The sequence below is a fragment of the Convolutriloba macropyga genome, chromosome 7 (assembly GCF_964194025.1).
Source record: "Convolutriloba macropyga chromosome 7, txConMacr16.3, whole genome shotgun sequence".
Classification (NCBI taxonomy): Eukaryota; Metazoa; Xenacoelomorpha; order Acoela; family Convolutidae; genus Convolutriloba; species Convolutriloba macropyga.
The window spans coordinates 61,132,381-61,146,431 of record NC_134474.1 but is presented as its reverse complement, the minus strand read 5'-3'; the positions used below and the strand labels follow the sequence as shown (position 1 = coordinate 61,146,431).

Sequence of the window (14,051 nt, the reverse complement as noted above, 5' to 3'; positions counted from 1 at the left end):
CCACACGCCAAAGGTACAGACTTGCTCCAAATTCTTTCTGTCCCCACAACCACATAAGTACCATTGGGGCAACAGTGTATTTGAGTCATACGCCAAACAACCACCTCGCACGAAAGTACGAAGGGGGCCAACAAGACGAACAAAAACAATTTTCTCAACATGACAAACAACTGAAATAGAGACAACTTACCATTTGAACACATATTTTTGTTTTACCTGACTACTCTACTTGTGAAAACAAGGAGTAAGAACTTAAATCTGAAACACAACAAAACATCATTAGTTAATTTTTAAATTCTTAAAGCTTAATTTGTGTTTAGATGAGGCTTGCTATTTCCCTAACCCTTTTATCCCTAACCCAAATTTATTGCTCAAACGACTATGATATTGATTATGACGATGTTTTGAAAAAAGGAATTTTGTTTACGGAAGAATCAAAAATCATTATTGCCGAAAAATTCATTCCAGTCCAATTTCTTGTTCCTTTTCCATCGTATAACTTCACGTTGAAGACTGAAATCAAAGACATGCTTGCCAAGCTAAATGATATGTGGAAACTGCCATCTGCCCATTGCCCTCTCGATTTCTCATCACCTTTTCATACAAATGAATCATATTTTAACGTTGATTGGATGTTCAACAAAATCCACCATGAAGTCAATCAGTCGAAAGCTGATATCAAATTGCTCCGAAACGAAACATCAACATTTCTTGGTGAAAAATCTAAAGTGATGAAATCGACAACAAACGAAGAGAAACATTCACGAAATGCTAGAGGAGCACACATTGGAGCGTTGGCAGCAGCAGGTCTAGGTCTATTTGGTTCAGGCCTTATTGCAGGAGGATCTGCAGATTGTGGATTGACCGGAATCTTCGGCACTTGTCAAGACCAATCCGAAACAAATGCAGCTAATATTGAACATTTGGGAACAATAACTTCAGTCTTGACTAGTTATGTGAGCCAATTGAGAACAAACACCGACGAGAAGTTCTTCCTTGTTAGTAACAAACTGAAAGCAATTGAAGAAGCACAAGCTCAAATGACTGAAACACAGAATAAGAATTGGCAGGTTATTCAAGAACAATTTAACGTAATCGAAACTAATTTCAATATTCTTCGCGATTGTAATCAAATGCTGTTTTCCAACCAACAGCTAAATTTCAATTTCGATACGATGGCGAGTCTTCTCTCTTTATTATATGCCGACGTCAAAAGTTATCGGGCTTCCGTCTACACCTATCGAGTCAACGTTTTGAATGCAATTCCAATTCTGATGCAAAAGTTATTGCCAATCTCGTTAGTTCCAAAAGAATCCTTACAAGCCATTTTAAAATCTGTTGGAGAGGACTTGACTTTATCCGGCAGCAGATTATCTTTGGCTATACCTTATAACACTGACTTGCTTTCATATTATGAAGCAAAACTTCTCCGTGATGTCGTAACAGTCGAAAAAGGGTTGATATTGACCCTTGCGATTCCGTTGGCGTCACGGACTACTGCATACTCTACATATAGAGCTAAGGTGGTTCCCATGCCACAGTCTGAACCTCGTATGGCGATTAGATGGGTAATTGAGAACCCATATCTTGCCGTCTCCGAGGATCAGGATGAAACCGTTACCTTATCCCAGCAACAATTCGATCGTTGCATAGGTTCTTCGAAGTACAAGATTTGTCATGAGCAATTTCCGTCTCAGTCAAATCAACCTTCGTGCCTTGCAACCTTGTTCTTGGGATCCATACTCAAGGCAGCCGAGACATGCGACACGGAAGTGTTCTATCTTCCAACGAATGTCCAAGCGGAAAACTTGGGTTATGGAATTTGGCTTCTTACTTCAGCCACAGATGCGTTTAGCATACGCACATATAGCCTGGAAAAAAGCCTGTCTGGCCTCGGATCTACTACTGACGGATGCAAAATCTGTCTTCTTACAGTAGATTGCGGTTATCAGGTAAAAGTTGGTGATAATATAAAATTGCGATCAGATTTGGAAGTTTGCGACAAAATAGATCCCAAAACTGTAGACGTGAAACTACCCGATCCCCTGGAACATTTAATGAACGTCGTGCCTGATTTGGATAGCTTACCTTATTTCGAGTCACGTACTATAGCCGGAGTCGACTTATTAAAGAAAGTCCGTGCAAAACTTCTGTACAGCCCGAAAGTTGAATCGACTGACGATCTAGTCAAGATAGCGATGCCTTTGACTATGGAAATGAGCAGCCTCAACCCATCATTCAAAACTACCTTGAAGGAATATGTCCCTTTAAAAATGTCTCTAACCTTATCAGTTGTAGTCTTTGTCATCAATCTTTTCCTTCATCTCCTGTTCATGTGGGCATATCACAAATTCAAGTTAATACGGAGTGTTCTTTCACCGTTCATAACGCGACCACACGGAAATTTGAAACCATGTTTCATTATGGATGTCAAGTGGGAAGATAAAAATGAAGTCAAACTTTGCATGGAACGTTATAATGAACTTAAACGGGATTATGACATTTTTGTTCGAGCTGAAGACAAATTGATATCATTTGAGTCAGCGCTTACTGCTGTCCCTTCGTCAAGAAGGTCATCCATTCAATCCCGACATTATCAATCTGAGCGAAATTTGTCATCATCTGATCAAGCCGCGCAAGACGAAACCAATGTCTAAGAAAGTGTGCAGTTTAATTGTAAAGTATAGATGTAACTCGTCAAAAATATCAACAACTGCACGACCAATTAACGATCATCCACAGTACACCTGCTTGTCCTATCCCACATTTTAAACGACAGCAGATTGGAACAATCAGCGATCTACGTTGAGCAAATTCCACACGACTACACCAATTTAGTTTTATCCTTTTCTGACAACAAAAAGCATCTTTTATATCTATTGCTCAGCCTCATCCGTATCCCTGATGCGCATATACCTTTTATTTCTTATGCATGTAAACTGGACTGGAACGAAAGGTGGCAACTTTTCTATCTTTTTCTACAACTACAATTGCTCCCTACTATCCTAACAGTACGATATTTCTCAACGTCATTGAATGATGGAGTACCAAATTTTTTGGAGTCCGGAAGTTCTTAAAAGGACGGGAGTGTGACGTTGTCAAAAAATTCGTTAATATGAATACTTATCGAGCATGATATTTAAACAGAATATTCTTTATTTACATAGAAGCAAGCCTCACCAAATTGTTTGTTTTAAATTCATAAAAGTGAAAGAGATTGTAAAGTTAAGTTACTTGCTAATTTCAACACTATTGAGAATTAATTAAAACGAATAAGTGAAAATCTTTACTTACTCAACATTTAGAGATACTGTACTGAAATATAGAATCCATTGCATCCAAAGTACAGCCATCCACCAACATCAGCCTAAACTTGATAGTAATTAATTTTCTACGCATGCAATTATCTATAATACACATTAATAGCAATACCAACCTCGTACCAAAACAGTTTTATCGTGGTATTGGATACTAGTTTCAGCTGCTTGCCAGTAATGGACAAATTCGACAGCTTCGACTATAGTTTGTATAGTTTTTTTAATGGAAGGCGTTGTTAAAAGCAGCATAGTGTCATTACATTTTCTCTCATCACGTGCTGTAACTTGTTTCCTTGAATTGGACAAGAATCTGTGGAACTACTATTCTCCGGAGAGGGACCATTTTGATCGCGGTTTGGATAGAGGTGATTGAACAACACTTTTGATATGTTTCCAAAGAGTTTGTTGAGACGATATTGGGCAATGTCGGCTGTTATTTTCTTTAATTATAGAGTTTACCTCGGTTAGTTTCCATTGATGTGGATGGCAACTTTCTGATGCAATTTTGAAGATAATGTTTCCGATGTGATCCGGGCCTCATGTGTTTGTCACGACTAAACCATAACAAACCATTTTATTTGTTTTTCCGGGTATGCGGATGTGATTTAGCATTGATATAGTATAGTCCAGGTCCATATCTTGCTGTATTTCCCATTTTTCCTTAAAGACGCTGACAAAAAATTCATTGAACATTTCGTTTTTGAGAGGTCGGCATCTGCCGTCACCTAGTGAACTTTAGACCCGTCTCACTCTACATGCCATACCTCACACTACCCCTGCTTTGTAGAAGTTTGCCCAGGAAAAGTTATGTGAATTCGAATCCAAAACTTACTTTTGGCAATTGCCTTGTTGCTCTTCAATTGCTGAACCAACCGAAATTTTTCTTATAACTGTAGTTGTGAAATGCCCCACCATTGATAAAAATCGACAACAACAACGCATTGCATGAAAATTAAAGATTAACAATAATAAAAGAGAATAGCCTGTTAAACCGTGGCACACTTTAACGAACTTCTTCGGTCTACTTGTGAAAAAGCTTATAGTGTGCATGGATATCAGGTTTCTCTAAGCGTAGGGTTCACCAAAACTGTCGCGAGGAGCGTTTGCCCCCTCTGTCTCTCTTACCTGGTGAGGCTAGCATCGCAGTAAGCTATCTACAACCAAAGCCAGCCCACGCAAGTCTTTTACGAGCTATTCGTCCGGCATTACCCGCTTGTATTCATTAGGGCGTATGACAATGAAGGCAACAAAAATCACCAGCTGCAATCTGAAACATAAACTGACCATTGGATAGCAGCAGTTTCACATCTGTCGTTGTTTTTCTACTGTATTTGTTACCCTTTAGGTCTGGTCCTTTCGATTAGGTAGAAGTGCTAGATTAACAAAAGCGCAGTAGTGAATAGTTGGATTTGTTTAGATATTTGAAAACCACCACCTGTTCCAAGTGCCTCACAGACACAGACGGAGGGCAGACGATGCCGGTTCAACACACGATCTACACTCTGGCCTCAGATCAAACTCGAAGGTATGTAGAATTTGTTCAAGGGCAAGATTAATGATTTAACAGCTGTTGGGTATGATCAGTCACCTTTTTAAATGGCTGATAACAAATGGCTGGGGTGTTATTGACGTTATGATTACAAAAAATTTGAATTGAAATGTGAGCTTCGGCCTAGCTTAATTTTTATCCATCGAATGGCTGAGAAATTAATTGCATTTAATTTAAATTGTGTTATTCATGTACAAAATTCCCTTGATAAATTGCTCAAACTTCAAGCTATAAAGGTTTTATTTCTTCAGATGATCAAAAACACTTCCAAACGCAGTATAACTAGTTGGGATAAATGAGGCAAACTCATAATACCAGTAACATATTTAAACTGAGGATTCTGATATTAATTGGATGAAGAATTTGGCGTCTCAGAGAACCAAAATCTAGATAAACTAGAAAAATGTATTCTCAAATTCATTCAAGATCTGAAAAATAATTTTAATTGAAGATGGCATTTTGCTGCGAGTTTTTGATGCCTGCTTTTGTGTTTGCAATCTAATATTTTTCGCTGTTAGTTGAATATTTCTAAAACTGATGATCCGTGAAATCTTTTTTTGTGACTATACGAAACTCTTTATTTACTGCCGTAAAACAGTTTTAAAGTTTGGTTGAAAATCCAGAGAAATCAAAATGATTTTCCCTAATTGTCTTGTTTATTTGATCTGCATTTCACGACTTCAAGATTCATGTAGGGCATTTTGAAGCATTTGAAACTGTCAAACAAAAAATTCAGGCTTAAAATAACTCAAAATTGGAAACAAAAGATAGACTTCTAGTATTTTGGGAAGATTTCATTTCATGGTCCTTCAGAACTTGAGTGCTCCCTTTTACACAAATTGATGAAAAATTAAAATTTTTATTCAAAACAGAACTAAAGACTAGCAGCTACAAAACGGTGGGATTCCTAAACAAAAAGGGAGAAGTTTGAGTGAAGTATAACGCCTGCTTTCTATAAGTTCCCATTTTTTTAATGCTGGAACAATGGAATGTAGATATAATTTTCGAATTAAGAAACTTTTGATGGGTCTGCTAGCCGTTTCAAAGAAAGTGTTTTTTTGCCAGCGGAGCCATGATCTAACAACCTTATAATTGATGGCCATTGGCTTTTTATGGCCTTTTTATGATGTTTTTGTCTTGATAGTTAAGTGCCAATAATTGTAGTCAATTTATGAAAAGTCAAATTGTAGTAGAAAATGCAATTTATAGGTGCTATGGTTCGAACAGCAATACGTATTAAGCAGACAAAAGAGAGATAACGAAGAACCGTCTGTTCAACCAACAATATCAGTAGTAGCCGACGCTAGATTGGAACACAATGAGCAGAAACGTCTACAGGGTGGCAACATTTCTGTGAAGATGAATGTAGCTGGGAAGTTTTTGGGCGGCGAGATCATGCGGAAACCCGACTTCAAGAGTGGTCAACTGACGTTGCAGCAGATCAAAAGCAAATTTGTCGCACCGAATGACCCGTCATGGTTGAGTCAGTGGTACCTTGTAAGTCAATTACTTACAAATAGCTTCTAGTATCTTGGCATTTAGCATATAGACTTGCACTCTTACGCCATAGAATCATGCACGGTACCAAATTGACAAAAACAAGTGAAACCTATTTGCTGACTGCATGAAAGTCCCTCCTCTTAATAATTGATGATGGTTGATGGGACGATTGTTTTTGCTGCAATTTGGTAGTAACATTTTCTAATTGGCTGGGTACTATTAACTTTGAGTGCGTAGTAGAAAGACCCGCGAATTGTGAACAAGCGTATCTTTGTTGCAGCACCGGTCTCTGAATTCTAAAATTGAGAAGAAGGAGGACATGAACGTGATTGAGGCATGGGTACTTGGCTATACTGGCAAGGGAGTTGTAATCACAATCATAGATGATGGAGTCGAGGGAAAGCACAAAGATTTGGCTCAGAATTTCGATCCTAAAGCAAGCTATGATATCAACGATAATGATAAGGATGCCACGCCTAGATACGACAGCTCGAACATAAACAAGTAAGTGCTTCAATTTGCTCAAAATTGTTTTGTATATGCGAGGTTTGCTTCTGACAATTTTTTGTCCATATAGGTTTTCCATCGTGTAATTCTATTTGAAGTAGTTTTTAAATTTGTTTTTAATTGCTCTTTTATTAGTCCTTAGTAGCAATTTTATTAGTCCTATGGTGCTTTTATGCGATTTTTCACTTGACCGAATCTTTGGTCTTACGCTATAAAGTTTTTGTCCTCAATGGGATTAAAAAAGGTAAAGCCCGGAGGGCATTAAGTGGCTGAGCAGCTCTCTGTCTTAAACCGTACTAGTGTCTTAGTATGCGATTCACGGAAACTGTTGAGGAGACATAAAATCATTGTGTGAAGGGTTTCAGTCACCTTAACCCCCTGCCTCGTCACCCTCCTCCGTCGTTGTTGGAATAACTCCCCCCTCCCTCCGTCCCCCCCCCCCCCTCCGCCAACCCCAACCTACCTACCCCCACAAACACAACAACCCTCCCCCCCCCCCCGAAACCTACACCCAGCTACCAAACGTACCTAATCCACCTACTTAAACCCGGCCCGCACGCAATGGCCAAAACCACCGCCCGCGCCATTAACTCACGACAACAAGTCATACCCTCAAAAACTATAAATTGTGTCCGCAGTTTTTAAAACACTTAGTGTTATTAGGAAATTAATTTTCATCGTTTATTCTTTTTCTGTGATAATTCTGATTTAAGTCAAGTTAGCGTAGAGATTATATTGGACGACTCGTTGAGTCGTTTATGGTATTGTACGGCCTCTGTCTTTAATTCGTTCTCTCCATTGATGATTCTTGTATGAACATTTGATTTCATTTATAGTGACTTCTACAGCCTTGCAGTTGAGTTTGTGTGCGTGATGTCATTTGATAATCTATGCGTCAGCTTTTTAGGTCAATTGTGGGAGCGGTTTTTGACGTATCTCACTGAAAAAAAATTAACTTCTACTCTCAATTAATGAAGTTTAATTTTTAATTGCTCTTGAACGAAGTTCATAGCAATTATTGAAAACGTGTTGGCCTTTTTTTGTGCAAATTTTTGTTTGACCATTTTGGCGGTTTTCTTCTAGAACATTCTTTGACTTCTCAAGTGACTTTCACGCTTTCGTTCTTCATTTTTGAGTGATCTCTATTGCTCTCACTCCGAGGTAAAGCTTGTTGCTAATATAAAGTTGGTTGCAGCATAGCAAAAACAAGGGCCTGATAGCCGAGTGGTCAGTGCATCTGGTTATGCCTGTCGTTTGAGAGCAATTCTTCCGACATTAGTCGGTTTAAGTTTAAGAGCATTTAGTAATGGAAGATCGCGCATCTAAATTGTGTCAAAAACTAAGTGCTCTAGTTTTTAAAATGAAAGGTTTAGAACATTTCATCTCGAACATCGATGTTTAACAGAACTCATTTTTGTCATATTGAAATTGCTCTCAGAATCTAACCCTTAGAATTCTCAAAACTAACTGGTGGTTTGAATACCAATGAAGCTCAAGAGGGTCTATCGCTGCTAATTTCCTTAAATCTACAGGCAATGTTTAAATGGTTTCTGCGCTATGTCAGCGATATATAGAGCATGCAACAGTTACCATAATCGTGTTAGATTCTCAAAATTGCTTCTGAACTGAAATATTTTTAGACATGGAACACGGTGTGCTGGAGAAGTTGCTGCTTCTATCAACAACAATAACTGTGTTGTGGGAGTGGCTTACAATTCCAAAGTGGGTGGAATCAGGATGTTAGATGGCCAGATCACAGACTCTGTAGAAGCCAGGTCTCTGTCTTATAAACCAGAGTATGTCGATATTTACAGTTCCTCGTGGGGTCCAGATGACGATGGGAAAACTGTGGATGGTCCGAAGGTGCTCGCTCTCAGGGCATTTTTAGATGGAGTTCGCAATGTATGTTGAAGCTTCATTTTGGAATAAATAAGCTATTATTCTGTAATTTTTGTAGAAAATATAGGGTACATAATGGTTTTAATACAAATATTGTTTTGTTTCTAAGCCTCTATTCTCTAGCTAGCTTTGTTTAATTGCTCTCAAACGAACTTTGTTGCAATTTTTAATAGCGGCCGTCAGCATCTCAATGGCTTTTTTAAGACAGCACTTTTTTAGCTGTTTTATTAATAGCCGCACAGCGATAGCTGGGGCTATTATTGGCCTTCTCTTGGTTTTTTTACAATTCAAAGAATTTGAATTGTATTGGGGCGCTGTCTTTTTTTTTTAAGATCTGTTCACACATTTTCATGATTTTTGAAGTCAAATTGGAGTAGTGATTTTGGTCACGCCGAAACAGGAAGTGGAGCAAAAAAGCGAGTGGTTTTGCGATGTGAATTTTTTTCGCTCCAAATTTAAAGTAGAGTGAGAAAACGGCGTTTGAACAAAAATTCGCTTTCTCGATAGTGATTTTTTGTTCACATGCGGCAATTTCACTTTGATTTTTACTGTTTTTTCGATTTTTTGGATCGGATTTTTTTAAATGGTTTTTTCAATCCATTCATAGTCCGTTTTAGGTCTAGTTTTCTGTTTAGTCAATGAAAATTCTTTGAATTGTACGTCAGGACTTGTCCTGCTATGTTTTTTTATTTCGTCGTCATGATTTTTGTTACGACCATATGACGTCACAGCCACTTTTTGTTCATTCGTTCATGCAATTTAATTGAATTGCATGTGTGACGTCATTTTTCGCTCTTAGTAGAGCGAGTTTTTTTGTTCATGCGCGTGATTAAATTTTTGGTCACACTTGACTTACCTCACTCTCAAAAATGACTTCCTCACTTTGAAATTGACTTTAATTTACTTTAATTCAAAGAGATAAGGTCAAATGGGTGTGTGTCAGTCTAAATGAAGGTTATTTGAGATCAGCTAATAGAGGCAGCAGTAACTTATACAGATTTTTAATCAAAATATAACAGATCAGCCCTCAATGAAAAGACGATTTTTTTTGGTCTGTCTTTTTTATTGTTCTTTTCTGCCGATCTACGAATCTATTGCGGCTATTTTCTGGCAATCTGCCAGCTATGTTTTATTTTTGAAGTCAAATTGGAGTAGTGATTTTGATCACGCTGAAACAGGAAGTTGAGCGAAAAAGCGAGTGGTTTTGCGGCGTAAAATTTTTTACCCTTATTTTAAAGTTGAGTGGGAAAACGCTGTTTGAACAAAAATTCGCTTTCTCGCTGGTGATTTTATGTTCACGTGCGGCAATTTCACTTTGAGTTTTTTATTACTGTTTTTTTGAATAGCCGCACACCGATAGCTGGGGCTATTATTGGCCTTCTCTTGGTTTTTTTTATTTCGTCGTCACGATTTTTGTTACGACCATATGACGTCACAACCACTTCAAATCTGCTTTTTGTTCATTCGTTCATGCAATTTCAACTGAAATGCGTGTGACGTCATTTTTCGCTCTTAGTGGAGCGAGTTTTTTGATCATTCGTGTGATTAAATTTTTGGTCACACTTCACTTACCTCACTCTCAAAAATGACTTCCTCGCTTTGAAATTGACTTTTTTTTACTTTAATTCAAAGAGATAAGGTCAAATGGGTGTGTGTCACTCTAAATGAAGATTATTTGAGAGCAGCTAATAGAGGCAGCAAAAACTTATACAGATTTTTAATCAAAATCTAACATATCAGCCTTCAATGAAAAGACGAATTTTTTGGGTCTCTTTTTTACTGTTTTTTTTTGAGACCGCAGATCTACGAAGCTATTGCGGCTATTTTCTGGCAATCTGCCAGCTTTGTTTTCAATTTTTTGGATCGGATTTTTTCTCCAATCAATTCATAGTTCATTCTAGGCCTAGTGTTTTTGTTTGAACCAAATTTCCCTTTCTCGCTAGTGGTTTTTTGTTCACATGAGGCTTTTTAATTTTGATTTTCTGTTTTTTTTTGTTTTTGATCTGATTTTTTTGAAATGGTTTTCCCAATTCACTCATTGTCCTGCTATGATTTTTTTAAAACTCGATTTACCTTTTAAGTCACGATTTTCACGTTTGACTTCTGACTTACTTGACTCGCTGTTTCAACTGAATAGATTTTAAATTCTTTCATGCATTGAATTACCCAATGTGGTGAATACGATCATTGTCCAAAGAGCAAAATCAAAAGAGACAAGATAAACCGATAAAGCGCGTTCATTAACTCATAGAGCATTAGGTTATCAAAGTTCATTAGAGTGTTTGCTAGCTGACATTGGTATTAAGCTTATTAGCTTTCAGTTTATAAGCTGAACTAAGTATAGTTTTAGTGTCTAACTGAAACTTCTCGTCAAATTAGAACACTTTTTGTCTGAAAAACATAAAAAATCGGTCTTTTTTCTGTTTTTCTGTTTTAAGCTCGATGTGCATCAAGCAAGGCAAAGCGGCTGTTTTCAGGCAATCTTCTTGCTATTTTTTAATGCGAATTTTTATTTGACCGATTTTCCGTCTGACCCATTTGACTTCACTTCCTCAAAAACAGGATAAACAGGTAGCGCCCATGGGGCATTAATTCTCTTAGAGCCCTTCAGCGCACTAGTTTACAAGTGTGCGATTCACAGAAACTGTTTCAGAGACGTATATTCATTGTGTGAAGGGTTCTTAGAGTTTGACAGCTCTTGGACATTTGAGAGCAATTCGCCCGACGTTAGTGGGTTATGTTTTTGAAAGTCTTCTTGGTATTTGGTATTTCTGTATTTCAGATTGGCTAGCGGTGTCTTTTATGTGCTATAATACAGTCTCGTTTCAATTAGTTGCGATCTCTATAATTACCCTCAAGTTTGTAGTAATTTTTAATTGCTCTCAAACGAAGTTTGTAGCAATTTCGTTAGTCCTGTTGGTCTTTTATTGTGCAATTTTTCTCTTGACTGGTTTTTTGCCTGACCCATGTGACTTTTCGTCCTCAAAAACGGGATAAACAGGTAGCGCGCAGCAGGCATTAAATTCTCTTGGAGCCTTTCAGGTCACTAGCCCCCAAATACGCAGTTCACGGAAACTGTTTTGGAGACGTATACTTGTGGTGTGAAGCGGTTCCTACAGGTTGACACCCACCTCCAACTTTGCTTTAATTGCCCAATTTTAATTATTTTTTTTTACTGAAGCTGAGGTGGCGATTTCACCTAAATGAGTTAGGCTTGTAGTTTGTATATTCTTGAAGAAATCATTTTTGACTGTTGCTGCTTTAATAGTACCCATCCGCTGTTGATAAGCAAAAGTATTTTGAGAACACAATAATGCACTTCGAGGGCAAAATCGGCCAAAATTCTCTATTTTTAATCGACAAAATTGTTCAGGTTTGAGTGGACTTACATGTGATCAGTGTATACTGCAACGGACGTTTATTAGCTCATACGTTCCGGTCCGTTCTGTATATTTACGAAATCGAATTAGACAGACTTTGTATTTTTTGGATTTGGGTGTTTTGATGTAATATGCATTTTTGCACCTTCAGTGATGTGCATGTTGAGTTAATGAAAATTCAAGTAATTTAAAGAACTCTTGATTAATAGCCGCCCTCATCCTCTTAGCCGGCTATTATAGCGCTCCTAATTTTTTTACAATTCAAAGAATTTGAATTCTATTTGGGCGCTGTCTTTTTTTAAATATCTGTTCACACATTTTCATGATTTTTGAAGTCAAATTGGAGTAGTGATTTTTGTCACGCCGAAACAGGAAGTGGAGCGAAAAAGCGAGTGGTTTTGCGGCGTGAAATTTTTTTGCTCTGAATTTAAAGCAGAGTGAGAAAACGGTGTTTGAACAAAAATTCGCTGTCTCGCTAGTGGTTTTTTTGTTCATATGCGGCAATTTCACTTTAATTTTTACTGTTTTTTCAATTTTATGGATCGGATTTTTTAGTAAATGGTTTTCCCAATCCATTCATAGTCCGTTCTAGGTCTAGTTTTCTGTTTAGTCAATGAAAATTCTTTGAATTGTACGTCAGGACTTGCCCTGCTATGTTTTTTTACTTCGTAGAACAAAAAAATGTTTCGCTTTACCTCATTTTGCCGCTTTTTCAACATTTTGCGCGAGATCTTTTTGACTTCTCTAGGCTAGTTTCTCTCTTCTCTAATTCTGCTAAAAGTGATTTTGAACATCAGTTGCTCAGCAAAGCAATTCAAAATGAACAGAGTCAGTATAAAAAATTGAAGTCAGAAATAGAAACGGGATAAACCCATAAAGCCAAATTTTAGATGCCCGCTGTTTGAACGTCGTTCCTTTAAGTCTTAGTTACCATCTCTAATGCTTATTGTTATTGATAGTAGCCCCTGTAGCCTCTCTAAGAAACAGAAGTATGTTCAACGACGAAATGCCATCAAAATAAATCGGACTTAAAAAATGTTTTTGTACAAAAATCTTTTTTTCAATATCTTCTATTCTTTCAATCCCAATCATGCTTATTGGAATTAACGGCGGCTGTCTTCCGGTAATCTGCCGGGTTTGTTATTTATTGAAGAATGTTTAAAAATGGTAGTTTTGAAGTCTTTTAATTTTTCATCTTAAGATTTTGAATGTTTATTAAAAGACTTAGAGCGATCGCTGAGGCTCTTTTGGCCTTCTTTTATTTTTTGCAAACCAATGAATTTGGATTGTATTGGTGCCTGTCTTTTTTGTAAGAAATTTTGACTCCTTTTTCCATTACTTGAGATTTTGAAACGGTATAAACAAGTAAAGCTCTGCCTTAAGTTGTTGATACAGAGGACCTCAGCTGAATTTAGTAGATTTAGCTGTTTATTGTGCTGAAACTGCTGTAAGGCCTAAATTCAAGGTGAAAAAGTTGGTTGTTTATACCAATTTTAACAATAATAAAATCATTCCTCGCTAAATTTTTCCGAAAGTTTGGGTGTCACTCAAGTTTTTTTGAAAATTGTTTTATTTTCAATTTCATATTAATCAAATATTCTTTCGTTTGAATTAATTTTTGCTATTTTTTGCTCATTTTGAATTTTTAAAAAAATCTTTGAACATTTTTCAGTTTTTTAATTTGTAGTGAGCTGTGAAACAGTTTTTAAGCTTAAATTTGTTTGAATGGATAACTTTTAATGACTCGGGTAATTCTTGGAAGATGTAAACTTTTGAAAATTTGTTATTAATATTTGCTCTTTTCATTTTAAAAAATATTGTTTGTTTTCATTTTAGTTTCATTTTATTTACAGTGTCTACCCTCTGAGATCAGTCTCTACCCTCTGTTTGGCTTGTGTA

At 37.1% G+C, this 14,051-nt stretch overlaps 1 protein-coding gene across 1 annotated transcript in view; it reads left to right on the top strand.

Annotated features, from left to right (window-relative positions):
- Window positions 1–14,051, top strand: part of LOC142343215 (furin-like protease kpc-1) — a 54,561-nt gene that overhangs the window by 15,832 nt on the left and 24,678 nt on the right. The window contains exons 2-5 of the mRNA XM_075394972.1: window positions 4,735–4,842; window positions 6,076–6,363; window positions 6,647–6,870; window positions 8,514–8,775. Coding sequence (XP_075251087.1) covers window positions 4,735–4,842; window positions 6,076–6,363; window positions 6,647–6,870; window positions 8,514–8,775 — 882 coding nt within the window. The remainder of the gene's footprint in view (window positions 1–4,734; window positions 4,843–6,075; window positions 6,364–6,646; window positions 6,871–8,513; window positions 8,776–14,051) is intronic.